Source organism: Rissa tridactyla, chromosome 26 (assembly GCF_028500815.1).
Source record: "Rissa tridactyla isolate bRisTri1 chromosome 26, bRisTri1.patW.cur.20221130, whole genome shotgun sequence".
NCBI lineage: Eukaryota > Metazoa > Chordata > Aves > Charadriiformes > Laridae > Rissa > Rissa tridactyla.
The window spans coordinates 904397-931983 of record NC_071491.1 but is presented as its reverse complement, the minus strand read 5'-3'; the positions used below and the strand labels follow the sequence as shown (position 1 = coordinate 931983).

The 27587-nt window shown below is 42.7% G+C and overlaps 2 protein-coding genes across 2 annotated transcripts; one reads left to right on the top strand and one right to left on the bottom strand.

Annotated features, from left to right (window-relative positions):
- Nucleotides 1-396: 396 nt before the first annotated feature.
- Nucleotides 397-10619, top strand: LOC128901528 (butyrophilin subfamily 1 member A1-like). Its single transcript, XM_054183601.1, has 11 exons — nt 397-433; nt 562-903; nt 2247-2510; nt 3163-3423; nt 4528-4581; nt 4743-4763; nt 5896-5913; nt 6844-6864; nt 7776-7796; nt 8776-8796; nt 10093-10619. Exons 1-11 carry the CDS (start codon nt 397-399, stop codon nt 10617-10619), a joined length of 1587 nt encoding a protein of 528 aa, XP_054039576.1.
- Nucleotides 10620-14039: 3420 nt separating this feature from the next.
- Nucleotides 14040-26732, bottom strand: LOC128901562 (butyrophilin subfamily 2 member A1-like). Its single transcript, XM_054183641.1, has 12 exons — nt 26644-26732; nt 24355-24429; nt 22542-22814; nt 21847-21945; nt 21159-21185; nt 19458-19484; nt 18455-18481; nt 17994-18020; nt 16941-16967; nt 15466-15486; nt 15315-15341; nt 14040-14735 (listed from the first exon to the last, which is right to left on the bottom strand). Exons 2-12 carry the CDS (start codon nt 24425-24427, stop codon nt 14239-14241), a joined length of 1125 nt encoding a protein of 374 aa, XP_054039616.1. The 5' UTR covers nt 24428-24429; nt 26644-26732; the 3' UTR covers nt 14040-14238.
- Between the last annotated feature and the right edge of the window lie 855 nt (nt 26733-27587).

Sequence of the window (27587 nt, the reverse complement as noted above, 5' to 3'; positions counted from 1 at the left end):
TTTGGGACAACATCGCCCATCTTGGTGATATGAGACACCCCAGTCCTGCTGCGGGGTGTCAGCTATGTCAGGGAAGCGGCATAGGTGTATTATCTTACCAGACACGTGAAAGAGATGTGTTCGGTCTCTCCCAGGTCACAGAGCCAGGGCCTGTGGAGAGCAGGAGCCTGTGCAGATTGCTTTGCAGATTGTAAATTTGCAGACTCCATAGATCACAGTGGTAGCTCTCTTCTAGCTCAATGCGGTTGGTTTGCATTCCTCGCACCAGTGTACTTGTTGTCTTCCTGAATAAATCGCTGCCCACAATGCCTGTGAGTATGTAACACAGGTGTCCTATATAAGCTGAGGAAATTTGCTAACTGTAAAGCATGTCTGTCCTTGGAGGAGGTGGTAGCAATGACTCAAGACCCTGTCCTCACTACTGTAAAGGACTGTGAGACTCTAACCTGGAGCTCAGCTTTCTGTTTTGGATTCAGCTAACGCATGTGGCTTTCTTCCCTCTATGGAAACATTACGCTCGTGGGGAAAACCAATGTGTTTGCTCCCACCTCTTCCTTGCAGGTGAAGTGCCTCTCACCATCAGCATTGAACCATCAGTTGTCCTTGTTGAAGATCAAGTGACTCTGTCCTGCCAGGTGACAGACAATGTCCCCTCTAACACCAGCGTGCTCTGGTACAAAATGGAAAAGGGGAGGGATGCTCCACTGTGCTCTTCCTCCAGCCTGGGTGGGGTGGTGGAGCAGTGCAAGGATGAAGATGAGTGGAGGATCGTGGGACACTGGAAGGGAAGAGCACTTCTTCTGGTCATCCAGCAAGTGCAAGTAGCAGATGAGGGGACATATGTTTGTGCACTGAATGGCAGTGCTGTCACGCAGGAGGCTACTACTCGCCTTGGTGTTACAGGTAAGCAGGGAGATTTCCACAGTGAAATGTGGCCTGCTATGAGCATGTTGAGTTCAGTTCCCGTTGTGACTCTGTGGCTCTGCCTATTCCTTGCTGGACAGCTGAGACCTTGTCATGGTTTAACCCCAGTAGGCAGCTAAGCAGCACACAGCCACTTCTTCATTCCCTGCCTTGGTGGGATGGAGGAGAGGAGAGAATCAGAAGGGTCAATGTATGAAAAGCATGGCCTGAGATAAAGACAGTTTAACAGGTAAAGCAAAAGTCGCCCATGCAATCAAAACAAAATGAGGAATTCATTCACTACTCCCCTTCGGCAGGTAGATGTTTAGCCATCTCCACAAAAGCAGGGCTTCATCATGCGTAATGGTTATTCGGAGAAATGGGGAAATAAGCAAAGATGTAGGAAGTAGCTGGAAAGACTTGCTTCAATTCTGAATTTCTAAAAGCTGTGCACTGAGGGGGACAAGACATCTGGCTTCTCATGTGGGAAAAATATTAAGATGCTGAATATCCTTATATAAATCCCTGTATAGGTGCTGAATATCCATATATAAACAACCTATAGTCGTTTACGAATGTTCAGCCTCTCCAGTTAGGGCTGTTTTGCTTTGTAAAATGAAAAAATAATTACTCAGAGCTATTAGGGAGGGTATTCACCAATGTGCAGTGCACATAATGATATGGTAAGGGCCCCTTTTCCCTCCTCATTAGAAATGCCCTGTCTCAGAAGACCTGTCCCCAGTGCAAGCCTGAAAGCACTTCCAAAAAGCACCTCATCAGATCTGACCTCCTGTTGGACACATCCCACTCTGGAGCTTAGTCTGAGTGCATGGAAACATCTATTACCCACAAATCCGGCATCAGTCTGTTCCACAGATCAATGGCGTGTTTGAAGGCCTTTGTCATTTCTTTTCTTTTGAACCTACCACGTGCTAGGCTGACTTGATGCCCCTTCTTTTGGTGTTGGACAAGACAGGGAACAATTCCTTGCTCTTCTTCCTCTCCATGCCATTCCTTTTTTATGGACCTGTATCATACCCCCCTCAGTCACGTAGACAGTGCTCCTCTCTTTCACAAACTCCCAGATGCTCTTTCTGACCTTTGATCACCCAGGCTCACTGGGGTTTGCTCTTTCTCTGTGATAAGATGCCCCAGCACTTACCATTGTTGGAGTCCAGGTAAATGACCCCTTTGATGTGACCAGGGATGGTTTTTTTTATGAGCTATGAATCTTTAGAGCAACACACTGAGGTTTTAAGAATTTCGTTGGTTTATTTTGATGTTGTAGTCATTTTGCAGTAACTCTAACTTTGTCTCATAGTCATTGACTTACTCTGTTACAGCAATTGGGTATAAGCCAACTGTGGACAGGGATGTGCAAGAGGAGAATATGTGTCGCTACACGTGTAAGTCAAAAAAGTGGTACCCAAAGCCTGAAGTCATTTGGATGAACTATGGAGGAGACGCAGTAAATGTGGAGGCTGAGACAAATGTAACCTGGAGTGAGAGAGACCGTTTCACGGTGCAAAGCATCATCACAGTGTCTTGTGATAACTTAGATGTGGTGTGTGTAGTCAAACTCGTCAAATCCAAGATAAGCCGATCAGGTAGGTCATGGTTTCACACCTACATCTGCTTTGTTGAGGGAACCAGACCCCTCTATTATTGCTGGAAGAGCTGAAATTGGACAGGTCTCGGCACCTGCCCTGAAGACCCACGCACGCTGTAGAATCTTACTCTTCAGCAGAAATCTTTGCTTTTCGATGATGGAGGTTTGGGTTGGCCTTGTGGCATCCTCAGGGGAACACCATGAATCAATCCCCCAGGAAAGTGCTGAGAGTGATCTTCTCATTGCTCTGCCTCTTTGGGCCAAGTTCAGCCATAGCTTCAGGGGCTCATAGCTTTCCTTTATTTTTAACAGTCTGAACCTGAGAACTCTTATCTCTTTAACATCACTTCTCTTTTTCTACCTTCTCACCTGAAGTGGCAGGCTGTATCAGTTATGGTTTGGGAAGAGCTCCTTGTACTCAGTCCTCTCTGTTTTCATTTATTTCAGCAGTTTCGCTCTTCCACAAAGAAAGCCCATATGACTCTTTCAAGTGTGGAATTACTAAAAATTAAATGCTCAAAAACCAGACGCTTTTGATTAGAGATGAAACAGTAACAAAAATGCAGGTGTTCTGTGAGATCTCTTTTATGGCATTCTTGGTGTTTCTGTGTTGTGCCAGATGCGGTGCTGTTAAATTGCTTCTGTTACAGGTGCCATGAATGAAATTATTGTACCACATTCAAGCAGTTGTATGTACAAGGGCAGAATAAGTGGTTCCTATGTAAAGCCCAAAGTGATGTGGGTTAATCCCCAAGGAGAAGATGTATCTTTGCTGGCCCAGACAAGCATTCTACAGGAGACAGACAATATTTTTACAATAGAAAGTTCCATTGAGTTACCCTGTGGGCAACCACCACCTTCTTTTGTGACCACTGAGGGGGAACGCAGACCACAGATTGCTCAACAATCAGGTATGCAGCAATTGAAACCTATTTCACTTGCTTTGGCATTCTCCGAGCAAGCGAAGCTACCCTGCTTTTCCTTGGTTACCTCATCATCCTCCACTAATGAGAAGGCTGGGCCTAATGCTGTGAATTATTTCACTCAGTTTCCCACAACACTCCATAGCTGAATCCATTTGAGAGCATAATGAAATTTTGCAACTGGCCCGTGCCGCGCGAGGAGAGAGGCTAGGATGCAAAGTATAGAATTCTAAAGAAAGCTGATACAATTTCATACTATAAAGACTAACAGGTATAATAGTTAGAGAAAGAGATTTTGCCTAAGAGGAGCCTGTTGCTCAATACTTTAGGTAGTCAAGGAATCTGCAGTCACAGCACCCCACTGTCAGGACTGTGGCTGAAATGGGAAGAGCATCTGCCGACCTCAGACAGGCAGGAAGACAGTGGACTCCTGAGCTAAGCGTACACTAGTCTGTCTCCCAGTATGACCATGTTATTTTGATGCTGGCAAAGTTCTTCTGGCAGATCTTCAGACTGTCAACTGTTGGAATTTGTGCCAGTAAGGAAAGACTTTGGCATTAGACTATTAGAAGGTTATTCTGCCTGAAAGGGGGTGTTGAGCACAAAGGCTAAGGCTCAGCTTTCCTCTGAAACTTCTTCTCAGTGAAAGCTTCAAAGGTCAAGTTTTCTTAAACAAAAGTATTTTAACAGTAACAACTAGAACATCATTGCTTCCTTAACAGAAAGTGACCTCTTGAAAAAAAAAAAAATGGACCAATTGCAAAGACTAAAAATAATTAAAAACTTCCCAAGGAATAGAAAAAATACTTCCCAGAGCATGTCAAATCTGTTTTTCAGTGTGTGTATGTGGAAAATTCTTGAGCACAAGGCAGTGAATCTAAAATACAACTATCAGTGTCCGCTTTCATCTTTCTATAAGACTTTTGTGTTCCTTATCATATTTCCACATGAATGATTTTCCTGAAAGCATTTTTCTGCCAACCATGTCCAAATAGTGCAGATTATGTGACACCATGGCCACTCTCTATATGTGTGTACTATACTGTAACAAAATTGATGCATTTTTTAATATTTTTTCTCCATTTTTTTTAGGAAACGGAAACTTCATCTGGATTATCTGCCTCCTTGTTCTCATTATTTTACCAGGTAAGCTATTTCCGCATTACATTCCACATTGCCTATTTCTTCATGGAAGTGAAGAATCAACCCCACACCCAGTTGTCGTCTGGCTTTTGAGTCCTCCTTCTTGGGGGACGTCTCCCAGTAGCAATTGTGGAGTTACTATTTATGATGTCTTTGCCTTTCAGCATCCCTTCAGAAGCAGATTGGTAAGTGTGGATGTTGGGGGTTTAGTGTCCTTGCCTTCCCATGGTACAAATCTAGTAGTGAAGAACTGACTGTTCCAGGGTTGTCCTGTTCCTGGGTTTCTTGGCCGTTCTCCTGGCCAGGCATGCATTCAGCAGGGCTGGTGGGGTGTTCTTATTTCTGGAGGGCCCTATTACTGACTTGTGAAGGCTCAGTGCCCTTTGCTATTCAGTCAAAGGGAGAGGTGGTGGCCCAAGAGAAAGAATCCATGCCCAGGGAAAGGGAACACTGTCCCCTGGGAAGTAGGAAACTGCCAGGATGAATCCCCTGTGTGAGCCAGAAAGAAGGGGCAGGGAGGTCTTGGTGGGGCTACTCCAGCTTCTGGTTTGCCAGATGCTGGTTGATGGCAGGTGCCGTATCCCTCAGCACCTGACATTTCAACAAGGTATTGTGAATGTGATGCCAGTACAGCTAGCAGACGTGCTGGGTGTCAGTGCCAGGGAGGGACATTACTGTGAGGTGTAGGGAGTGGGTGGGAGGGCAATGGGTCTCAAGGATTGAAGGTGATGGATGATTCTGTGCCAGAGCTGAGGGGGGAGGGAGCCCCTGTCCCCACTGCTGGCACCAGACCCTACCTGGGCAGCCCTCATTGCTCTCCTTAACTCTTATTTGCAGAGAAGCTCTGGTCGCAAGACAGGGCAACACGTCATGCAGAGAAGGGTGAGTGCAAGCAGTGCACTGCTGCCACGGCTCAGTGCCCAGGAGAATTTTGATTGGGAGCAGGTCTTCAAGGAGGTCAAGTCTGTCCTACTGAAGACATTCTATGCTGTCCTTCGAAGGGCCACGGTGCGAGTGGTGCAGCATGGGCAGCCAGGAAGGGAGGGTGGGCTGGATCTTTCTCCAAAGAGATCCAGGAAGCCAGTACGCATGCTCTCTGAAAGAGGGATGTGCTACGCCCCTGTTATACCTTGTTCCTGGTAGAGGACTCGTGGGGCAAGGCTTCCTTGCAGATCTCAATAGCAATCGTGGTACAAGACATGAGGGCTTTGCTTCTCTTTGTCAGTCCGTGGTCCCCTGTGGATGATTTTTCCCCTTGTCTTCCTTGGAGTTCTGGTGCTAAGCAAGGTGTCCATTCCTCCCCCTCTTTTCTTACAGGAAACCCAAAGGAGATTGGTAAGTGTCACCGACTCCTCAGGGGCCATGTTACAAGCAGATCGTGGCATGCAGTGCCAGGGTGGGACAGTGGAGGGCAAGTCAGCCCTGACCCCACGAGATATAGCCAGGAGAGCCTGCAGTATGAGCGTGCCTGGTATCAGGAATGCTGAGAGACAGCTGGGTTGGAGGTGATCGCTCCATGCTTTCCCTCAGCTTTCTTCAACCAAATGTCCCCCAGAAAAGGACCTCTAGTGGCAGCCACGGCCTATGCAACAAGTGAGATTTGGGGTTGCCCTGGTGGGTGTCTGGTGGTGTCCAAGCTGATGGAGGTTTGGTGCAGCCAGGAGCATGAAGGAGAGAGATGTTGAGGGAAGGCCACGGTACAGCCGGTTGGGAGGAGAGCCTAGGTCTCTGGCCAGGCCTGGCTCCTGGTAGGGACATGGGTCCCAGTCAGAGCCATGTGATGAGTAGCTCCAAGGAGGGTGAGCCATCCACCATGCCAGAGGAGTTTTTCATCCCTCCCTGGGGTGGACGGTCCCAGGGAGGATGAGTGGGAGTGCAAACAGAGTGGACTGGTTTGCAAGGACATTATGAGTCTTGCCCTGACATCATGGCTTCTTCTCCTGTGATCACGGTGACTCGGCAGCAAAACTATGTGCAATGAATAGTGAGTCTTCTGCTTGCTCACATGCCTTCAGCACCGTGATAGAGGCCTCGGGGTAGGTGAGGAGGGACGCTCCAGCAATGCCAACTGCTTCCTGAGTGCCACGTTGAAAGACCCTGCCAGTGCCCAAGACTCAACATGGCAGCTGGTGCTCCCTGGTTTGGGCTTTGCCAGGGCAGTGCCCCACGTGCAGTTGTGGGATGGATTTTGCCTCTTTTCTTTTTTATGAGGGGTTGCCCAATAGCTGCTCTGGGGGTACTATTTATCGTGTCTTTGTCTTCCAGCAGTCCTCGAGAGGCAGATTGGTAAGTGTGGATGTCTGGGGTTTGGTGTCCTTGCCTGCCCATGGGGTGAGCTCAGCAGTGAAGAATTGACTGTCCCAGGGTTGACCTGTGCCTGGGTCTTTGGCTTTTTTCATGGCCTATCGTGCATTTGGCAGGACTGGTGGGCTGTTCTCATTACTGGGGGGGCTTGTTGCTTACTGGGCTCCATTGTGAAGGCTCTGCGTCCTTGCTGCTGAGTCAAGGGGAGAAGTGGTGACCCAAGAGAGAGAATCCATGCCCAGGGAAAGGGAACACTGTCCCCTGGGAAGTAGGAAACTGCCAGGATGAATCCCCTGTGTGAGCCAGAAAGAAGGGGCAGGGAGGTCTTGGTGGGGCTACTCCAGCTTCTGGTTTGCCAGATGCTGGTTGAGGACAGGTGCTGTGTCCCTCGGCACCTGACATGTCATGAGGACATGTGACCGTGATGCCAGTACAGCTAGCAGACGTGCTGGGTGTCAGTGCCAGGGAGGGACATTACTGTGAGGTGTAGGGAGTGGGTGGGAGGGCAATGGGTCTCAAGGACTGCAGGTGATGGATGATCCTGTGCCAGAGCCGAGGGGGGAGGGAGCCCCTGTCCCCACTGCTGGCACCAGACCCTACCTGGGCAGCCCTCATTGCTCCCCCTTCTTTCTCCCTACTTCTTATTTGGAGAAGAGCTCCTGTCACAAGACAGGGCAGCACATCATGCAGAGAAGGGTGAGTGCAAGCAGTGCACTGCTGCCACGCCTCAGTGCCATGGCTGGCAGACTGGCTCAGACCCCTGGCTGGCAGCTGGTGTTCACAGAGGCTGAGTCTGCCTTCCTTAATAAGACCCAGGCTTTTTCCCTAGTCTTCCCTGTACTTGAGGTAGGGTTCTAAGGAAGTTGTAATCCTTTCCTCCCCTCCTCTTGCAGAGGACCTGAAGAAGGAGATTGGTGAGTGCTGCTTTCTCCCTAGAGGTCATGTGAGTCAGCTAATTGTGAGGTTTGCGGGTCTTCATCGTGTGTTGCTTGTGGGTTCTGGCTGGTGGATGCTTTAGTACTAGCAGGAGATTGAGGGTAAGATATGTAGAGGTAGAGCTCAGATGGGGATGATGGGACTGGAAAGCCTCGGCCATCAGCCAGCCCTGGAGCCTGGTGGGAAAGTGGGTGGTGATGGAGTATTGAAGAGATCACTACTAGGGTCAGAAGCCTGTGAGATGCAGCTCCAAGGAGCATTAGTCATTTACCATGCCAGATTTTTGTTGCTTCCTTGGGCAGAATGTCCCAAAGTGGACTGTTTTGCAAGTTGTGGCTCTTGCCCTGACTTGGCTTTCTTGCTCTTCTTCTCTTGCTGCCTACGGGGACTTGTCAGACAAACTGCTTGCAAAGGATGGTGAGTCTCTCTGGTTGCCTACATGCTTTCATGTTTATTGGCATTGAAAATTGTCTATACTTTGCTCTGCATGTTCCTTGGAAATATGTCACCTGAATCTTCAGGAAGCTGTTTCTATTATGAAGCCTAACCTAATCCATGGGAATAACTCACAGTAGCTCAAATGGTCCTCTTTTACATGTTGTATTCTTCCCATGTCTTTTGATACATCCAGCTTTAATGACCTGGCTATACTTTTCCGTTTGTTGCCCTCTGGTGTGCAAAAGATTTCCGCATATCACGAGTCAGAAAAGTTCCTCCTGATATGCATAGGAAGAACAAAAGCCCATTTAAGAATGATCATGAATGTCATGTAGATCTGACTGCATGGAAACCTATGGTGAATCCAGAAATAGTGTTTTAAAATATGGCATTTCAGTATATGGCTGAACTTTGGTATTAATAGAGTTGTCTGTATCCAGAGCCATCCTGTAGTGCTACCAAGTACTGATGTCTAATCCATGGTAATGTTTTTTTTCTGTGCATTTCTCTTGTTTGCAGTGGATCAGAGGAAAGAAATTGGTAAGTCATTGTTGTCAATTAAGTCCTTTATGCCTAGTGAAGGGGGAAAATCGAAGAGAGGAAGGAATGGTTCTTGTTTTACAGGACAATGAATTTAGAGCTTGTGACACCTGGGCATTCAAAGCCTTCCCTTCATGCAGTTCCAGGTGTGCTCCTCACACCTGTATGTTCACGCGCTCAGACATTCGTCCAAAACTATATGTTTTTCACATATAGATGCCTACCTTTGAGCTAATCCCTTAAACTCACATTTCACAACTTCACGATCCTTCTGGGTTGCCTTTTCATCTCTCACACATAAAAACACAAGCTCAGCTGATTCTGCCCTGGCAAATAGTTAATATTGACTTGTCTGATTTGACTTCTCAGCAGCTTGGTTTGGATAGCAGGCTCTCTGCCTGACACATCTTCTCCACTATCCTTCCTTGCCCAGCCACTATTGCACAAAGCTGTCATGGTTGCACGTACCCAGAAACTCACTGGAAAGTGCGCTCTGTCCTCCCTTCAGAGGATTGGGGAAAATTCACACAACCTGTTCCTTTGTATGCACTGCCGCCTGACGAATGCACAAAATGTGGCTGAAACTTATTTCCATGAGTGTCACGAAGGTGGCTGTCTCTTTCTGTGTCCCTGGAAATGCTGGGCTGCTGACCAGGGGTATTGCATGGTTTGAAATGTGGAGTGTGGCTGGTGGGGCATCCATGTAAAAGGCCACCAAGGCAGCAAATTGAGACCTGAGGGAGAAAGCAGTTCTCAAGTAGGAAACTCATCCCAGCTTCAGACCCTTCTTCAGACCTCGCAGGTAATCACAGGGCTTGAGAGAGCAAGAGGGAATTTGATTATCAGTTGATCGGCACAGTTTAAGCTTAGACTCAGTCTGAGATTTCCCAACTTGGAGCTGGGAAATCTTTTCAGTCAATGTTTGGACTTTGTTCTTACCTGTTTTTTAATTGTTCTCTTTTTTTTTTTTTTTCTCCTTATTTGTTTTCAGAGTTCAGAAAGGCTCGTGGCAATGCAGGTAAAATAATGTCTTTCCTTATGTCTATACTCAATGGCTTGAAATCTGTGAATACTACAGAAGCAGTGCTGAGCATGGAAAGGACTGTGAGTCTGCAAATGCCTTTTATTGCAGTGATGTCTGAGCACAGTTCTTCATCGCTACAGGCTAAGAGGTCTTCCTAGACTGGTTGTGGGGAGATTTTCAGAATAAAATGCTGTACAGTACAGCTTCCTTCTCTTCTTGCATATTTGCTTTACAGAAATGTTTATAAACCCCCAAATTTCTCTTTGTTGCAGACGACATCAAGGTTGATGGGAATACAGCCCATCCAAACTTGTCTATTGATGCGGATGAGAAGAGTTTTACATATAAGTCACAGGCCCAGAAAGTGACTCAAACTGAAAGGAGTTTTGATTCATCTGTCTGTGTGCTGGGCTCAAAAGGTTTCTCCTCCGGGAAGCATTACTGGGAAGTGGATGTTGAAAAAAGCAATGACTGGGACCTGGGAGTAGCTGGAAAATCCGCTCCAAAGAAAGGAACAATATCTCTGTCACCTAAAGAACAATTCTGGGCTCTGGGCTTAAGTTTTAAAAGTTACTGGGCAAGAACTGATCCATGGACACCATTAACGGTGCAGAAAAAACCCAGGAAAATCGGAGTCTACCTTGATTGTGAAGAGAGACTGTTGACTTTTTTCAATGCTACTGACATGTCTGTGATGTTCACATTTAAAGATTGTGCTTTCTCAGAAGAATTGTATCCCTTCTTTAAAAACTCACACAAAGAATCAACCATGAGAATTTGTTCAGTTAGAGAGGAATAATTTTTTTAAAAAATATGGTAATTTTTCTGTGAAATGAAAGATCATATCATTTTCTTAGACAAATTGAATGCTTCATTGCAGTTTTTGTATTACACATTCTTGATCATATTCTGGGTTATGCATAGTTTAATACCTTAGCTTAAAAGGTTTTCCTTTCCCCTACCCTTTTATGTGTGCATTTTGTCCTATACCTGCAGCATGTGTGCAGAAGTGAGCTGTGCCATGCCACAATTTGATAGATGATACATTCATTTCAAGAAACAGGGTTGTGATCAGAGGTGCAGAGTCCAGTTGGAGGCCTGTAACTAGCGATGTTGTCCAGGGATCAGAACTTGTTCAACTGGCATTTACAACATCTTTTCATAAGAGTCTCCTTGAAGGACAGAGTACTAACATTTAAATCCCAAACATTCAACATTTTGAATTAATGAAAACAGCAACATGTAGATCTGATTGTCACTGTTTTTCATACCTCTATTACAAAGATCATTTTAATAAATATTTGCCACTCCAAAGCAGAGGATGTTACATTTTCAATCAACCACGTTGGAAGAACCTTCTGTACCAACAAAGTAGCAGTTTGATGAGATAAAGTGACTAAAACTACAGTACCAATCTCAGAACTAACATAACTAACATAAATACTCCTAGGGTTAGTTGTTAAAATACTGCTTCCTTACTAACACTAAGATATCCTTCACTTTATTCCCTCTCATTCATTAATCCTCAGATATCACTTGTCAAGTACTAAGGAGAATATACCTGCCCCAAAAGACATCTAGAATATATTCTTTTGCGATTGTCGTTGTGCATCCTTTCTAGCATTAAAAAAGCCTTGTGCTCTTACCTGTTGGAAGCAGTGTCCTGGCTAGTACCTTTAAAACACACAGGAAGGAAGAAGGTGACTCGTTATCACTGAAGTAGGAGGAGCAATTCTGCACTACCGAGAAAATGATAAGAAATGCCTTTCACCTGTTGATGAAAACTAAAATCAAAGAGTCTGTATAAGATGATAGGTAAATATAAGAAACTTTTTTTCGGTGTGTACTGGGTGTCTGTGGCCAGGCTTTGGTAGCAGAGGGTCTGCTAGGGTGGCCTCTGTGTGAGGGGTTGCTCCCGTGTTGGACACAGTTGATTCATGCCGGCTGCAAAATGGAGCTACTCCAGGCAGATGCTGAGCCAATCCATGAATCTGGTGGCACCTCTGAGAAGACGTGTTTATGACGGGGCAAAATGCAGCACAACAGTAAGGAAAAAATGTGAGGGCAACAACCAAGGTCAGACAAGAAGAAAGGAGGAGAGTGGGCTACACTTTTTACATAATCAGATGTGTGGTTTTCCCAGCCATGCAGAAGTTTGCCTACATCCTGCCATCACACTGGTAATGACATGGTATGTGGTGGATTAAAACCACTCTGCATTTGCTAAGCTCCGTTCATCGTTTAACTCTGTTCTTCATCTTTCTGTTCTAGGACAACCTTATATACCTGTTGCACCAGAAGGGAACCCATCCGTTGGGGACCTGCACCCCATTGGGTAGGCTCCTTGCTGCCCCACTCCAAAGGATGAACACTTTGGGAAATCACGTTGCACTGGGCAAAGTTGAACACCGTAAGATGACCAACTCAGCTGGAGATTTCTACTGGACATACGCTTGCACTGAATAAAGCCTAAGTTGAGGACAATTAAAATGAAGCAACTCTGTAACATTCTGTATTTTTAACAGTATCCCTTCATATATATAATACATATATAAAATATATAAATATATTCATATATATAACTGTAACATTCTGTATTTTTAACAGTATCCCTTCATATATATATATGAATATATATGCATATATATGAATATATATATTCATATATATATATAACAACCCCTTTTTGTCTTCTGAGAAGTTAGTAACTATTCTGCTCTGTCACTCCTTCCTACTCACACTTCTTTCCTGTTCCAGCATGGGTCCTTTCCATAGGCTATAGTCTTTCAGGATCTCCTCTAGCATAAATCCTCCATGGACCTCAGCTTCTTTAGGAAATATCCACCTGCTCAGGGTTGGGTTTTCTATGGGATGCAGTGTGATGTCTCCAGAGACTGCAGGGAAATACCCGCTCCATCATGGATTCTTACAAACTTTCCATGGGCTGCAGAGGAGTCTCTGCTCTAGAGCCCACAACCCTATTCTCACAGAGGCCACCCCTGCAGCCTCCCCACCTCCATCTACCAAAACTTTGCCATGTAAACCCAATACCATTTCTAACTGGTTCAGTTTAATTGAATCATAGAATCATAGAATGGTTTAGGTTGGAAGGGATCTTAAAGATCACCTCGGTCCAACCCCCCTGCCATGGGCAGGGATACCTCCTACCAGACCAGGCTGCTCAAACCTGGCCTTGAACACCTCCAGGGATGGGGCAGCCACAGCTTCTTTGGGCAACCTGTGTGAAGGAAGGTGCAGCAGAGACAGTGCATTATGAACTGACAACAAACCCCATTCCCTGTCCCCCTGCATTACTCAGGGGGACAAGGCAGAGAAGTTAGGAGTGAAGTTGAACCCAGGAAGAAGGGAAGGGTGGAGTGAAGGTGTTTTCTAAGATTTGATTTTATTTCTCATTATTCTACTCTGAATTGATTGGCAATAAATTGAATTAATTTCCCCAATTTGAGTCTGTTTTGCCTATGACAGTAATTGCTAAGTGATCTTCCTGTCCTTAACCTACGAGCCTTTTGTCAAATTTTCCCCCTCTAACCGGTTGAGGAAGGAGAATGATAGAACAGCCTGGTGGGCACCTGGTGGCCAGCCAAGGTCAACCTGCCACACTGCTTACATGCGAGCATGAGTTTTACACTCCAGTTACAGATAGTAGAGAATAAGATGTCATTCACTTGCCAGAAGACAGACGTCTATTACTACTTGAGATGCCACGTCACACCTTCTCCCATCTTCAGCTGCTGCTTCAGGAGGGTCTGAGAAAAATCCCAGAAATCCCATGCTCTGATAGCCCTGTGGGAGCTCAAATTGCATTAGGCTTCCACATTTGGGCAGCTGAATCTAACTCTTGACTCCCATTCCTTAAGTCAAATGAACTTAACCAACCGCTTACATATAAGGAATTATTCCTGAATTTTATGTGATCTGTGGATTTCACCCTTATCGCTTAACATCTCTAAAAGCACATCTCCAAAAAGGCTACTTGCGTTTCATAGTTCATAATGTGATTGTTATTAATAGTTTTCTGACTTTGTATAAAATTTGAAATTTCCATTCATACTCTTCCTGGTAAATTGTTCTGATGGGTTTATTAGTTAAAAATGAATACACAACAACTGCAACAAATACTGAAATAAATCCATGTTTGTTTAGTCCAGGCAGAATGAATTGAAATTGTAACATTTGACAGGTCTGGGTTTTTACAAAATCAGTTCCTTAGTACAAGATGAATCGCTAAGAAGTACTTCATAGACTATTTCTTTCTTGACCATGGTTTTAAAAGCTATTACTTTTTTTGTTTGTTTGTTTGTTTCCTCTCTGCTTTCCCGTCCTCTGCGATTCACCACATAATTAATTTATCAATCTCCTCCTGGCCCTGTGGAAGGATGTCACAGAGTATTTATATTTTAAGTGTATACAGGGCGTACTCCCAACCATTTGTCGTCAGAGCCTGGACTGAAGAATGGGTACAGATTCCCAGAAAGCTCAAAAGTGAGAGACTCAAGAAGGCACTTTTCTTCAACATCAAAGAATGACAGCGTGCTAGATTCCCAATCCAGGAAAACACCTACCACGCTGCAGGGATTGAAATTTCCTACACCGTTCCCACCAGTTAAGGTGTATTTTCCCTGAGAAAACCGCAGACTGAGTAAATTCCCCTTTGGGAAAGTATTTATTGTGTTGTTCCTCAGTGTGTTTCTAATTTCCTCATCCACGACACCCAGCTCCCACTCTGATTTATCCCCCACCTCCACTTCCCAGTAATGTCTCTTTTCTGAAAACCCTTTAGTAGCTACCACCACTGCTTTGGGCAGGATCTCCTTCTGCGTGGAGGACATGACTCTGTTTTTCTCCTTAATGATGAGGCTGGGATGTTTGCAATTCTCATCCAGAGTGATATTAACTTGAGAAAGGAAGAAAAAAAAAATAAATTACAAAGCACCAGGTTATTTCTGATTTTCAGGAAAATAAACAATAGTCTCGAAGGAAGTGAATAAAGGAGAGAAATCATAAAATAAGAAAAAAAAATAAAAACACTAAAAAAATCAAAACAAACAACTAAATACCCCAGGAATATACAGTATGCTTTTGTCAGACAAAAACTCAATAGCAGAAATAATATCCATCAGGACATGCCTCTTCTCTGGCTTCACTGTGCCTTTGTTAATTCATCTTTTCTTTGACTGAGAGGATCCAGGCTCTCTGGTTAGATGCATCTGGCAGATGGATTTTTTGGAATAAAGCACAAAGCTGAATCTCTCAAAGGCACATAACATGTAAAAGCGTCCTAGTTGGTGCAGAAATGCTTCGCTCCAATTCATGACACTGAGAACTGTGTAGATGGGAGATGGTCTCTTTCAACCCATGGGCTTCAAAATTTCCCCAAATTCTGACAGCCTGTGAGTTTTTCATGACACAAGGGATAGACTCTGGTATGTGCATGAAAGAACATGAGGTTAACGGCAGGTGAGATTTGACTTACCTGCGTTGCTTTGAGCTCTTCTGAAATCTGCAAGAAAAGAAATGAATGATTAATTAAAATTAGAGCAGAATGTTAATAGACCTTATTTTAGTACAGTATGGAGTTGGAGGGGTGTAGATATGACAAAATTACTTTTCATCTTTCAACTCACCCAGCTCATTTTGGACGTTTTCTGAAAAAGACAGAAAGTTGTGTTATACTCATGCACGGTAAGGCTCTTCTACAGGGTGTCTGTGCTAATAAGAGTAATTTCGATACTACTTTACTTAAGTATACTTCAGACTAGGATTTGGGAAAAGATGCTAGCTTAACCTTGGAGGCGTAGAGGTTATCTAAACCCAAGCTAGTCAACTGGACTCTATGTAGAGTCAGGATAAAGAAAATGGAACATCAGAAAGTGTTCCTTCTCTGCTGTTTCAGTAGGTAACTAGTTAGGTGAGCCGAATCACCTGTACGTACATAGAATCACAGAATGGCTGGGGTTTGAAGGGACCTTCAGAGATCAGCTAGCCCAACCCCCCTGACAAAGCACGGTCATCTAGAACAGGTTGGACAGGACAACATCCAGGTGGGTTTTGAATATATCCAGAGAAGGAGACTGCACAACCTCTCTGGGCAACCTGTTCCGGTGCTCTGGCATCCTCAAACTAAAGAAGCTTTTCTTCATGTTCAGATGGAACTTCCCGTGTTTTAGTTTGTGCCCTTTGCCCCTTGTTCTGTCAGTGGACACCACTGAAAAGAGTAGGGCCCCATTCTCTTGACATCCACTCTTTAGATATTGATAAGCATTGATGAAATCCCCTCTCAGCCTTCTCTTCTTTAGGCTAAACACACCCAGGTCTCTCAGCCTTTCCTCATAAGATGCTCAAGTCCCCTGACCACCTTCGTAGCCCTCCGCTGCATTCTATCCACTCCTTGTCTTTCTTTCCAGTTCCTTGTCTTTCTTGAACTGGGGAGCCCAGAACTGGACACAGTATGTGACCTCACCAGGGCAGAGCAGAGGGGGAGGATGACCTCCCTCAACCTGCTGGTCACACTCTTTCTCATGCACCACAGGAGACCGTTGTCCTTCTTGGCCATAGGGGCACATTGCTGCCTCATGGTCAACTTGTTGTCCGCCAGGACTCCCAGGTCCCTCTCTGCAGAGCTGCTTTCCAGCAGGTCAATCCCTAACCTGTAGTGGTGCAGGGGGTTATTCCCCCCTAGGGGCAGGAATGAATACGTAGAGGACCCATGGCCATGCTTCCAGAACTTGTCAGATGACAAACAGGACCTTGAAATGGCCAACATGTCAAAATGCATATAAATCTTTTTTTTTTTTGTACTTGCTTTCAAAAGTGTCGGTTTGTTCGTAGGAAGGAAAATCTGTTTTCTACTCAACTACAGCAAAAATTAAACCCTTAAAGGTATGAAAAGGTGTTCCCTTGTCATAGAAACAGGCATTCTAGAGTCCACAATTGTGTCAGATAAACACTGTTTTTTAGGGACAACTAAGTCTAACTGTGGAAGAGAACGAAGTGCTGCAATAGCCCTCAAATGGTGGCACACTTCAGTTCCAAAGTGGTATTTCTGATAACAATTAATTTAAATCATTTTAAAGGACCAAAGTTAACTTAATATCCTTACCAATTTTGTCCAACATATCCTGATTTTCTATAAAGAAACAAAATTAAATTAAAAGTTAGGACGACTAAATCAGGCAAATTATGGTACACTCACCATGTGTTTTGGAATTCTAATATATAGGTTATTTAGATATACAGGCTTAATATGTTTATTAATCTGTGTATATCTGTTTATGTATATTTATATATATAGGATTAATCTGTTTATAGAATAATAGACATGCATTATATAAATTTTCTCTGGTATTAAATAATGTGCTGCACAAATATTCCTGAACACAAGATATGACAAAATAAATAACGAAAAATACCAGAAACAATTGGGGAGTCATTCAGAGGAAATAGCTCCCAAGGATATTTACAGTTCATAGAACATCATAAGCGAAGGAGAGTGAAACCTCTCTCAGTAACACAACACTGGAGAATATGTTTGTCTCTTGTACACAAATAAAACCCCATGTTACCATTTTATTGTTCTTAGCTTCACCTGGGGACAGAGCTTGTCACAGTTGCTTTTTGAGAACTCTTTTATTCTCAATGTTCAACAGGAATTACACTGCGATTTTTCCCTTTATATTCTTTTCAGTGCTCTAGTCAGATGCTTTAGTAATTATTTTGTTCTGAGATCCAATAAATAAAATGTTCCACTTAAATATTTTCAAGCAGTGGAAAAATAAATTTATATTTTTATATATATATGTATATATATAAAAATAGTCATATATACTCTTATTTTATATATATATAAAAATACATAAAAATAGCTATATATACTCTCATTTTATAGAAATATAGATATATTCCTGTAGATAAAAAGAGAGACTATGTGTACACATACACATAACATAACTTTTCAATTATCTTTTTGTTTGGAATAGTAGAGTAAATCTTTGCAACTGTGAAGTTCTGGGATCATTTTCCAACTCTAGCACTCAAAATTGCATAAAACGCTGTTATTTTCTTAGAATAGTCACCTGCACAGCATCTTTCTGGGTATGGTTAAAAGAATAGTGTGTAGTACTAAATGCAAAGTAGAAAAAAAGTGTTATTTTACCATTCTGAAATCTGTCCTGCTCCTCATCTGAAACACAAAACAACAAACCCAGAAATAGCAGAGAATGTTACATTTTTCAAGAGAAAAAACACACAAAATGCGAGTGAGAATTTCAGTGATATAGAACATTTTCATTTGGGGAACTGAGGCTTGGCGTTAAGTTCAGAATATAATTTCAAAATAGGTGGGCAATAAATTGTCCTCTGAAGATACCCATCCTGTAGAAGAAGACTAGGTTATTAGCTTAGACTAATAATTAGACATAAAATTCACTGGCTAAAACCAGGTGACATTGAAGATAATAATACTAGATATCATTAATTTAATTGAAAATCCCAGCTTTAAAATAGAAGGGCATTTTCAGTGTGGGTCTTCTTTCATGATAATATAACTTTTTTAAATATAGAGGATTCTTCTAATCAAAGGATACTCAAAACAAAGAAGTCAAAACACGGTCTTACCCAGTTCATCTTTGAGATCCGCTATCTCTGAAAAAGATTATGTTTAAATATTAAAACACCATTTCTTTTCCTTTTTTTTTATTTTTTTACACAAATACATTGACATTTCTATCTGTTCCACTGTGTTCTGTATAGCAAGAGCTAAGCTAAACTGAACTGATCCCAGCTTCATAAAAATGATCAGATGCCCCCCAGCTATAAGGCAGCCAGAGTTATTGTCTTCATTATGCTGGTACCTTCCCTTAAGGCGGGAACAAAAGGACAGGCCAAGAAATTAACCTCAGTAGAATGAAGTACTTCAGATGACTGACCTACGGGGAAAAACCCCAATACTTTAATGAAGGTGTGATTGAGTGGCCGCAGCACACCCACCTGCGGACGGTTCTTAGCACTTATGTTGAAACAAAAGTGAGCGGTGTCCAGATAATATTAAACGTAGCTTTATAAAAGCTGTAATTGCTGTTTCTCCATGGTACCATAAGGACTACTAAAAGTTTCAAAAAAGGTTACTGGATTTACTACATCTCTGGCACACCCAGCTCACTTGCTCTTCACAGTAAAAGCAATCTTCTTGTTCTGCTTTTGTACAATGCAGTCCAAATCAGCCTTTATAAAAAGAACAGAAACTATTTTTTATTTTATTTTTCAGATGCTAGAGCTTAATTCTTTTTATCACAGACTGAAATTCAGCATGAATCATGATCCTAAAGAACACATAAACTTATCCAAATTAACCAACAGAACAATTTGCAAGCTCAAATAATGAGCAAAAAAATCCCAGCCAGACATCAAACTTCTCCATGAAATTAGTCCTCCTCTTTGCAGTAGGCATCAATTATCTTTAAATGTTCAATATAAAAGGTAGAGCAATGATTTTTTTTTATTATTTTATTTTATAAAAGCAAAACAGTCACTAATATTTCCTAAGCTCAGCTTTTATCTAGTTCTGAAGGATGAGAGATTTATAGATAGAAATCACTGACAAAAAATCTGTTAAACTTACCTTTCTGAAATTCCTTTTGTGCATTTCCTGTGAACACAGATATATTTTTATATCCTAAAAATAATTCTTCAAGCAGTAAACATTCAGTTTTAAAGACTACACAGAAGTGATTAAGCCATGATTTGTATAGAATCATAGAATCATTTAGGCTGGAAAAGACCCTTAAGATCATTGAGTCCAACCGTTAAAAGGTCATGGGGAACAGGAGAGGTGCCTGAGGACTGGAGGAAGGCAGTCTTCCAAAAAGGCAAGAAGGAGGACCCAGGGAACTACAGACCGGTTAGTCTCACCTCCATCCCTGGGAAGGTATTGGAGCGACTCATTCTGGATGTCATCTCCAAACACGTTGAGGAACAGGAAGTTATTGGCAGTGGTCAACATGGATTTACCAAGGGTAAATCATGCCTGACCAATCTGATAGCTTTCTATGATGTTATAACTGGTTGGCTGGATGAGGGGAGAGCCGTAGATGTCATCTACCTTGACTTTAGCAAGGCTTTTGACACTGTCTCCCATAACATCCTCATTAGGAAGCTGAGGAAGTATGGGCTAGATGAGGTGACAGTGAGGTGGATTGAGAGCTGGCTGAGTGACAGGACTCAGAGGGTTGTGATCAGCGGCACAGAGTCTAGTTGGAGGCCTGTAACCAGTGGTGTTCCCCAGGGGTCAATACTCGGTCCAATTTTGTTCAGTATATTCATTAATGACCTGGATGATGGGACAGAGTGTATCCTCAGCAAGTTCGCTGATGATACCAAACTGGGAGGGATGGCTGACACTCCAGAGGGTTGTGCTGCCATCCAGCGTGACCTGGACAGGCTGGAGAGCTGGGCAGAGAAGAACCTAATGAGGTTCAACAAAAGCAAGTGCAAGGTCCTCCACCTGGGGAGGAAGAATGCTAAGCACCAGTATAGGTTAGGGGTGGACCTGCTGGGAAGTAGTTCTGAGGAGAAGGATCTAGGGGTCCTGGTAGACAGCAAATTATCCATGAGCCAACAATGTGCCCGTGTTGCCAAAAAGGCCAATGGAATCCTGGGCTGCATACGGAAGACTGTGGCCAGTAGGTCGAAGGAGGTCATTCTCCCCCTCTACTCTGCACTGGTGAGGCCACACCTGGAATACTGTGTCCAGTTTTGGGCTCCCCAGTTCAAGAGGGACAGGGAACTGCTGGAGCGGGTCCAGCGAAGGGCAACTAAGATGATTGAGGAACTGGAGCATCTCCCTGATGAGGAAAGGCTGAGAGAGCTGGGACTCTTTAGCCTGGAGAAGAGAAGGCTGAGGGGAGACCTTATTATGGCATACAAGTATCTAAAGAGTGGGTTGAAGGAGGATGGTGCCAGACTCTTTTCAATGGTTCCCAGTGACAGGACGAGGGGCAATGGGCACAAGTTGGAACATAGGAAGTTCCGTTCAAATACACGGAAAAAACTTCTTGGCAGTGGGACAGTCTTTCTGTGTTGGCTGAACGTAAGGTGACTTATTCCCCGAAGACACCCTCACTGGAGCCCACAGGTAGGTAAGGTCAACCAAAGTCCCCATCTTTTGAAGTGTCTGTCAGAAAACAACCCTAGGAATACAACTGTCTAACCCCATGGTTTCTACCACTGGCCAACATTTCTAGTGTTGCATATCTCTTTCAAGATGTTAATGAGGAAATATAGTACTAATATGACTTTTAAATATGGTAATAATATGACTTACTTTCACGAGTAGTTGTCTTACTGTTGCCTGAGAGAGAGAAGAGAGAGGCAGGGAGAAGGAAAATGTTGTATTACTTTCTTCTTGCTTGTAAGTTTTCAAATTATACTTCATATTTCGTGATGGTCATACTTGTTATGGAAGCAATTTATTTTCAAAATATTTTGATTTGCATATACTTATATCTTTCATTAAAAAAAACCAACAAGAAATCATACAGAACTTAATGAATAAAACTAGTGATGCTGAAAGCAGAAAAATGCAGACTTGGCAACAGATTTCTGTTGTAGAACCGTCTTAGTTAGAAAACAGCTTATAAAGCAACAAAATGACTTACAAATAAATTAAGCCAGTGGGTACATTTAGGTACATGAACATACTTCAGTTATTTGCCAGAATTTTTTATTTCAATAATGAGATTAACTTGCAACAATAATTTCTCTATAGTAATATATCAATTCATATTGGCAAATGTGATTGTACAGGTTTATACCCTAAGATGTTGGAGTAGTTAAGAGATGCTTAAAAACAAATATACAAAGAAAGCAAACATACAGTAAAAATCCACGGATGGAGAATCACGAGGGTGATTGTTCATAATCCTGTACCCTCCTCCCCAAATAATTCTGGACATCGTGATGTTGCCTTTGTATGAAGCATTCATCACTTTAGCATTAAAAGTGGAACTTACTTCTGAGTTTATAAATTGCCGCAATAACCAGGAATATGCCCAAGAGCAGGATCACGATAAAAGCTGCCAGCCAAGGGGAGGTGGCAGGAAAGAAGACATCTGCAAATTATTTCAGATGATCAGTTATAAATTTCCTTGAATAATCAACTTTATACTTTAATTACATGCCTAATGTGAAAGAAAACTAATTTGGATCTAAATTTCACTCCCAGACACCTGTAGGAACAGTTCACTGGGACTTTTACGTCCCTAGACTATTTTACAAAGCACCATCAGTTATTTGTGTAAACCACTGTGTTAGAATAGAATAAAAGACAGCAGATTATTACATGTTATAGTAATTGAAACAGAAGTGGAAGGAAATGTGAGAAAAACAGAGAGAGATGGAACGGCATCCTCCATACCTGCAAGTGAGAATAAGCTCCACTCGATAACAGAATTTCATTTTCCCCAGATGGTATTACACCCATGGAAGGTTGTTTTTATTATTAATATTTTGACAATGTTTGGGAGTTGTCCCAATGGTGGTTCAGTGGTGGTTCAGTGCAAAGATCAAGATATACCACAGAAGAAAACTTCTGTGAAAACTGATTATTCTATTCCCCTAGAAATTAGTGTTCCTGGGGCAATCTGCCCTGCATGCATCAGCTCACTATTTTTCTTCCCAGGACACAAGGACACAAGCTCATACTCACTCGCAATGACGACTGAAGATTCTGTTGATGTTTTCAGCAGTTTATCGATTATTTTGCAGGACACAGTGTTTCCAGATCCTGGTTTCAGAATGATGGAGCTGCTGGCATTAGCAGTGATGGTGTTGGTGTTGAGAGGAGTCCCAGTGAGACTACCGCCTCTACCATCTGTCCACAACACCTGGACTTCAGAAAACAACCTCTCAGTGAAACATTTGAGTCGAATGCCTTCATCCTCATAACCATCCAAGACAAGCAGCGGATCATGGCCATCACCTACAGAAGAGAAAGACAAATGGGTGAACTCTGCTCAGCAATCACAGTGGTGGAAGGGGGAAGAATCTGTGAGAAGTTTTGGAAGTATAATGCTCTGTAAGTGCTTCCCCCACTGAAATTGCAGCCATTACCCGATGGCAATAGCACATCCTCCCACAGCTCTGATCAGTAGCAGCAGCTGCAAATTTGAGGATGAAGAAAAGCACATAGACTCATTTGAAATACAAATCATTAAAAGCCATCCCTATTTCAAATGACCAGCATTCAACACATCATGCAAGTCAAAACTACCTTATCACCCCACTTTGTAAAGTTGACAACATTAGGTAATCTAGATATATTCATCTCACAAGACTTTAGCCACCTAGAAGATAAGTATCTCATTGAGGCAATGATCTTGTAGAGAAGCCATGGAGAAAATGCATTCCCTACAGAGTGATTCATTCCCTGGGAAAATGGGAATCTGGCATAAATCAGTTATGTTATGCTCTGGGTGGGCCTGTCTTCTCCTATTGACCGCACACGTACCTTAGATAGATAGCTCTCAGGTGCTCAGTTTTAATGCCTACAGTTGAGCACACTAAATCCCGGAACGTGCATCTATGTTGACATGAAATCCAAAGAAATCATCTAAACCTGCACTTTCTTCAGTGGAGAAGAAAGTCATAGGGGGTGTCGTGGTTTGGCATCAGACGGCAACAAAGAACCATGTGGCCGCTCTCTCAAAGCTGCCTTCCCTTCCCCTCCATGGGAAAGAATCGGAAGAAAAAGGCAAAACTCGCGGGTTGAGACAAAAGCAATACTACATAAACACCCCAAAATAACCATCTGAACAGTGAAGTTATCACGTCACAAGCTGATATCGCACAGGGCAGCAAAATGATAATCCTGATCCCTGTCCCAGAGATGATAAACAGCATCATGGGGAGTACATAAACCATATAGCAGTTTACATAACACAGTCACGACAACAAATCAAGCAAGTGACCAGCGACTAAATAAACACGCACAACAAATTTGTTTTAACTAGCTCTAGTCAAATTTTGTCTTTATCTCAACCCTTCATGCCCCACATTGGGTGCCAAAGAGGACTGTCGTGGTTTGGCCTCAGACGGCAACAAAGAACCACATGCTGCTCTCTCAAACTGCCCCCCTCCCGCCCTGGGAAGAATCGGAAGAAAGAGGCAAAACTTGTGGGTTGAGACAAAGACAGTTTAACAGAACAGCAAAGGGAACAAGAAAACAACAACATGGGTAGAGGAATGTACAAACACGATTATGGTACCACCTCTCACCGACTGGACCTGGGATGCCCCGGCCAGCTGCCAAGCGGCGACTTCATGCCCTCTTCCCCAGCAGCTCCCAGCTGCAGCCTGGGCATGGTTCACATGGGATGGAATACCTGTGTCCCTGCCAGAGCCTGGGGAGAATTAACCCTATCCCTGCCAGAAGCAGGACAGGGGGCATCAGTTCAAAATTATTTGTAGTCTCTAAAATGGATTAAGCAGAGTGAAATTAATCCTTTGCAGAGCAAAATTACCTGCAGCGAGATGGTGTGTAGATACCAATACCAAGATGAAGATGACAGCTGTCAGCTGGACCGAGACCCCCATACCTATGTGAAGACAAAAATCTATGTTTAAATGGAAAATAAATGACATGGGGTCCTTCACAGTTGAGTTACATCATAGCCAGGTTCACTCCAACATCTTGTTGCCACAAGTTCAGCTGCACCCCAGATGAACCTGGGGAGTGATCCAGCAGCCAGAGAAGTCCTACAATTGTTCCTATGGTTCCTGTATGGAGAAACTCCAACACTAGTTATTGGTTATGAAGTGAGCAATTCCTGAGCTGGCAGACACGCATCTCAGGAGTAGTGCCAGTAACAGGACCCGAGATGGCTCCTTGGAGTTAAAAGGCAAAGACAATACAAGGTGGAAAAGCCCAGAACAAAAATTCTGCCTTAAAATAAAAAAAAAAAAGGATACATTAGTATTTTCTAAATTAAATATTTCACTCTAGAAATACTTTAAAAATTTCTTTCCTCAAATATTTGTAATAAAAGTAGAAAGAAAAGTTTCTAAATTAACCAGGACTTTAAAGCACAAGTTTCCAAGATAACCAAAATAACCAAAGCCATGCTTTTTCTCTTTCTTTATACGTATAGATATAAAACTATATATAAATATAACTATATATAAATATAACTATAATCAGAATCGCAGAATTGTAGGGGTTGGAAGGGACCTTTGGAGAGCTTCCAGTCCAACCCCCTGCCAAAGCAGGGTCACCTAGAGCAGGTTGGAGAGGAACGCATCCAGGTTGGCTTTGAATATCTCCAGAGAAGGAGACTCCACAAATAAGTTCTTATAATTAATATAATATTAATAATAAACATAAATATAAAATTTACCTCATAATAAATATTACTACTCTAAATAAATATAAATGCTCATAATAATATAACTCAAATAGAAATGTTTCACTTTGGCAATAGTAAATATAAACTTTTTAAAAATCACAATTAAAAAAAAAATAAGAAAGATTTTCCTTTGACTTTGACACAATAAGCTCTGCACCACATGTCTGGGTAGCTTACCCATAGATTTGCTTCTCTTCTCCCCACCACGTGCACTTTTTTTTTTTTTTTGGCAATGCAAAATGGAACCTTTCATTAGTTAGGGCCCATCCAAACTTCCCAAAGGATTTTCAGAATTTTTACAGGTCATAATAACTAAGACGACTAAAAATTTCTCAACACATACATTCAAAGCAGGAGAAAATATACCATGATCCAGAGGTGGCTGTTTTAATTCACTTCTAGTAAAGGGTGACCAGGAAACTAAATTATGTTAGAAGCCTAACACTTAGCTAGATAATGACATATCTTATGAGTCCTACTTCTTTTATCTTTTTGAGGCATAATATAGTCTATTCCTATAGCCATTAAGAATGTGAGATTTCAACACATTTTTTATTTGTTTTCTGAATTTCCTCTTTTTTTGAGCCTTCACACACCATCCTGAGGTCCTCCTCTGCTGCCAGGATAACCAGAGAAATTGTTCCACGTTGGTTTTTTGTTACAGTTGAGTCTGATAGAGCTACAAGACCTGCGACGCTTGGGATTCAAGGAAATAAGAAAGGAGAAAAATAGACTAGAATAAGCACAACTTCTTGCAAAATACATAGGAAAAAAAGCCAAGAAAACAAACAGCAAGCCTTAAAGTGCCTGCCAGGTACTCTGTTGAGACTCCAATGCCAACACTGTAGCAAAAAAAAGACTGCAACAAACACCCTGAATGGGAAGAAAAACACTGCACACTGAGCACGGCAGCTAAAAACAGGGGCAAAGAGAAAGATGAACAACAAAAATGAAAGTAATGCATTATACCATAGGGAAAAAAAAAAAAAACCAAACCAAGATGGAGAGGTGGAGTTAGGGATCTGTACCCATTTTATGATATCGACGCTCGTCTGGGGCTTTCCAAAGGGTCTGCACATCCACATCTCACTGTCACAGCGTGGCTTTCTCTCCACTAAATCCGACCCTCCTCAGTCCCGAAGCCAATCTAACAGTAAGCATGGCTTCAGGATAGGTAGTTATAAAGCTATGTGTGTGGTTTTTCTTTCTCTCCCAAGCGGCAGTTCACCATGTAAAAATATGCACAAAGCAGAGCTCTGCAAAGATAATTCCCAGATATTTCAGGATTACACCCAAACCAACACAACACAAACCCTCCCAAGAAACAGAGGGGTAAGAAACCATCCAGAGCTCTTCCCTACAGAAGCAGACAAATAAAGCGTTGCTTTGACAGAGAGAAACACAAACCTGGATTTCCAGAAACGCAGCTGCCCTTGAAGAAATCCGCGTGCAGCTTAAATCAGTTGGAAATGCTCAGCAGGCTGCTGGTACCTTTGGACCCTCTCAGACACTGCAATCCTGACCATAAAACTAATCCTTTTATTTCCAAAGGTTAGCTATTAACCTTTGCAATGCAGTACAGTGAGAGTGAAAGAAAATAAAAATGGGTGGGGCTGGGGATTAATACTATCTCTGGTGAATTAATCTATGATAATTAAAAAGAAGTGTAAAGACCCCTTAGAAAATTTCAAACAGTGGAAACTTTCTATAAAGCTGTGGAAAATGGACCTCAAGATACTGTTAGGGCTGGCAATAAATTATAGTTAATCTAAAAGCAGAATAATCACTAGAAAAAAGAATGACAGTTATTGACTGTGGTGTAAAAAATGCATTGTTTTACCATTGCGGTAGTTACCTGATGTTTGCCTTAGCCATGCTCCAAAGTGTTGTGCAGGAACTGGTTTAGTAGACCTGGAGGTAAAGCGGGGGAGTGGACTGTCTCCCATTCCGAACTACTTTTAATATAAGGACAAAACATGGTAAGGAACAAGGAGAAAAGGAGACAAGGGAACAGTAGGTTTTGCTAGGTGACAGTGGTTGCTTGACATTGGATGTTGTCACAGTTTGGGCCAGGTTGGCCAATGGCAAAACAACAGATGCTCTCCCCCACCTCTCAGTCCAAGGAGAGGAAGAAGAGAGATAAAGAGCTTCATGAGTTTAGAAAAAACTAAACTAATAAAATAATAATAATAAAATAATAAAAAAAAGGAAATAATGAAATAGATACAATTTATACAAATATCAAGCTCCCAGGGAGATGTCACTGGCAGGCACCGGAGAAGTTCCAGGCTGGACTTAGTGATGAATGGGAACTGGATTCTGGATCTTGATTCAGGAACCCATGGGTCAGG

Excerpts from the sequence above, each read along its gene's own strand:
- LOC128901528 (XM_054183601.1), top strand. The coding sequence starts at position 397 with ATGACTCAAGACCCTGTCCTCACTACTGTAAAGGACT. Across the intron at positions 904-2,246 it reads TACTCGCCTTGGTGTTACAG|CAATTGGGTATAAGCCAACT; the intron begins GTAAGCAGGGAG and ends ACTCTGTTACAG. Across the intron at positions 7,797-8,775 it reads GGACCTGAAGAAGGAGATTG|TGGATCAGAGGAAAGAAATT; the intron begins GTGAGTGCTGCT and ends TCTTGTTTGCAG.
- LOC128901562 (XM_054183641.1), bottom strand. The coding sequence starts at position 24,427 with ATGGGGGTCTCGGTCCAGCTGACAGCTGTCATCTTCATCTTGGTATTG. Across the intron at positions 21,186-21,846 it reads GGCAATTTATAAACTCAGAA|GCAACAGTAAGACAACTACT; the intron begins GTAAGTTCCACT and ends TCTCTCTCTCAG. Across the intron at positions 15,342-15,465 it reads AAACGTCCAAAATGAGCTGG|ATTTCAGAAGAGCTCAAAGC; the intron begins GTGAGTTGAAAG and ends CTTTTCTTGCAG.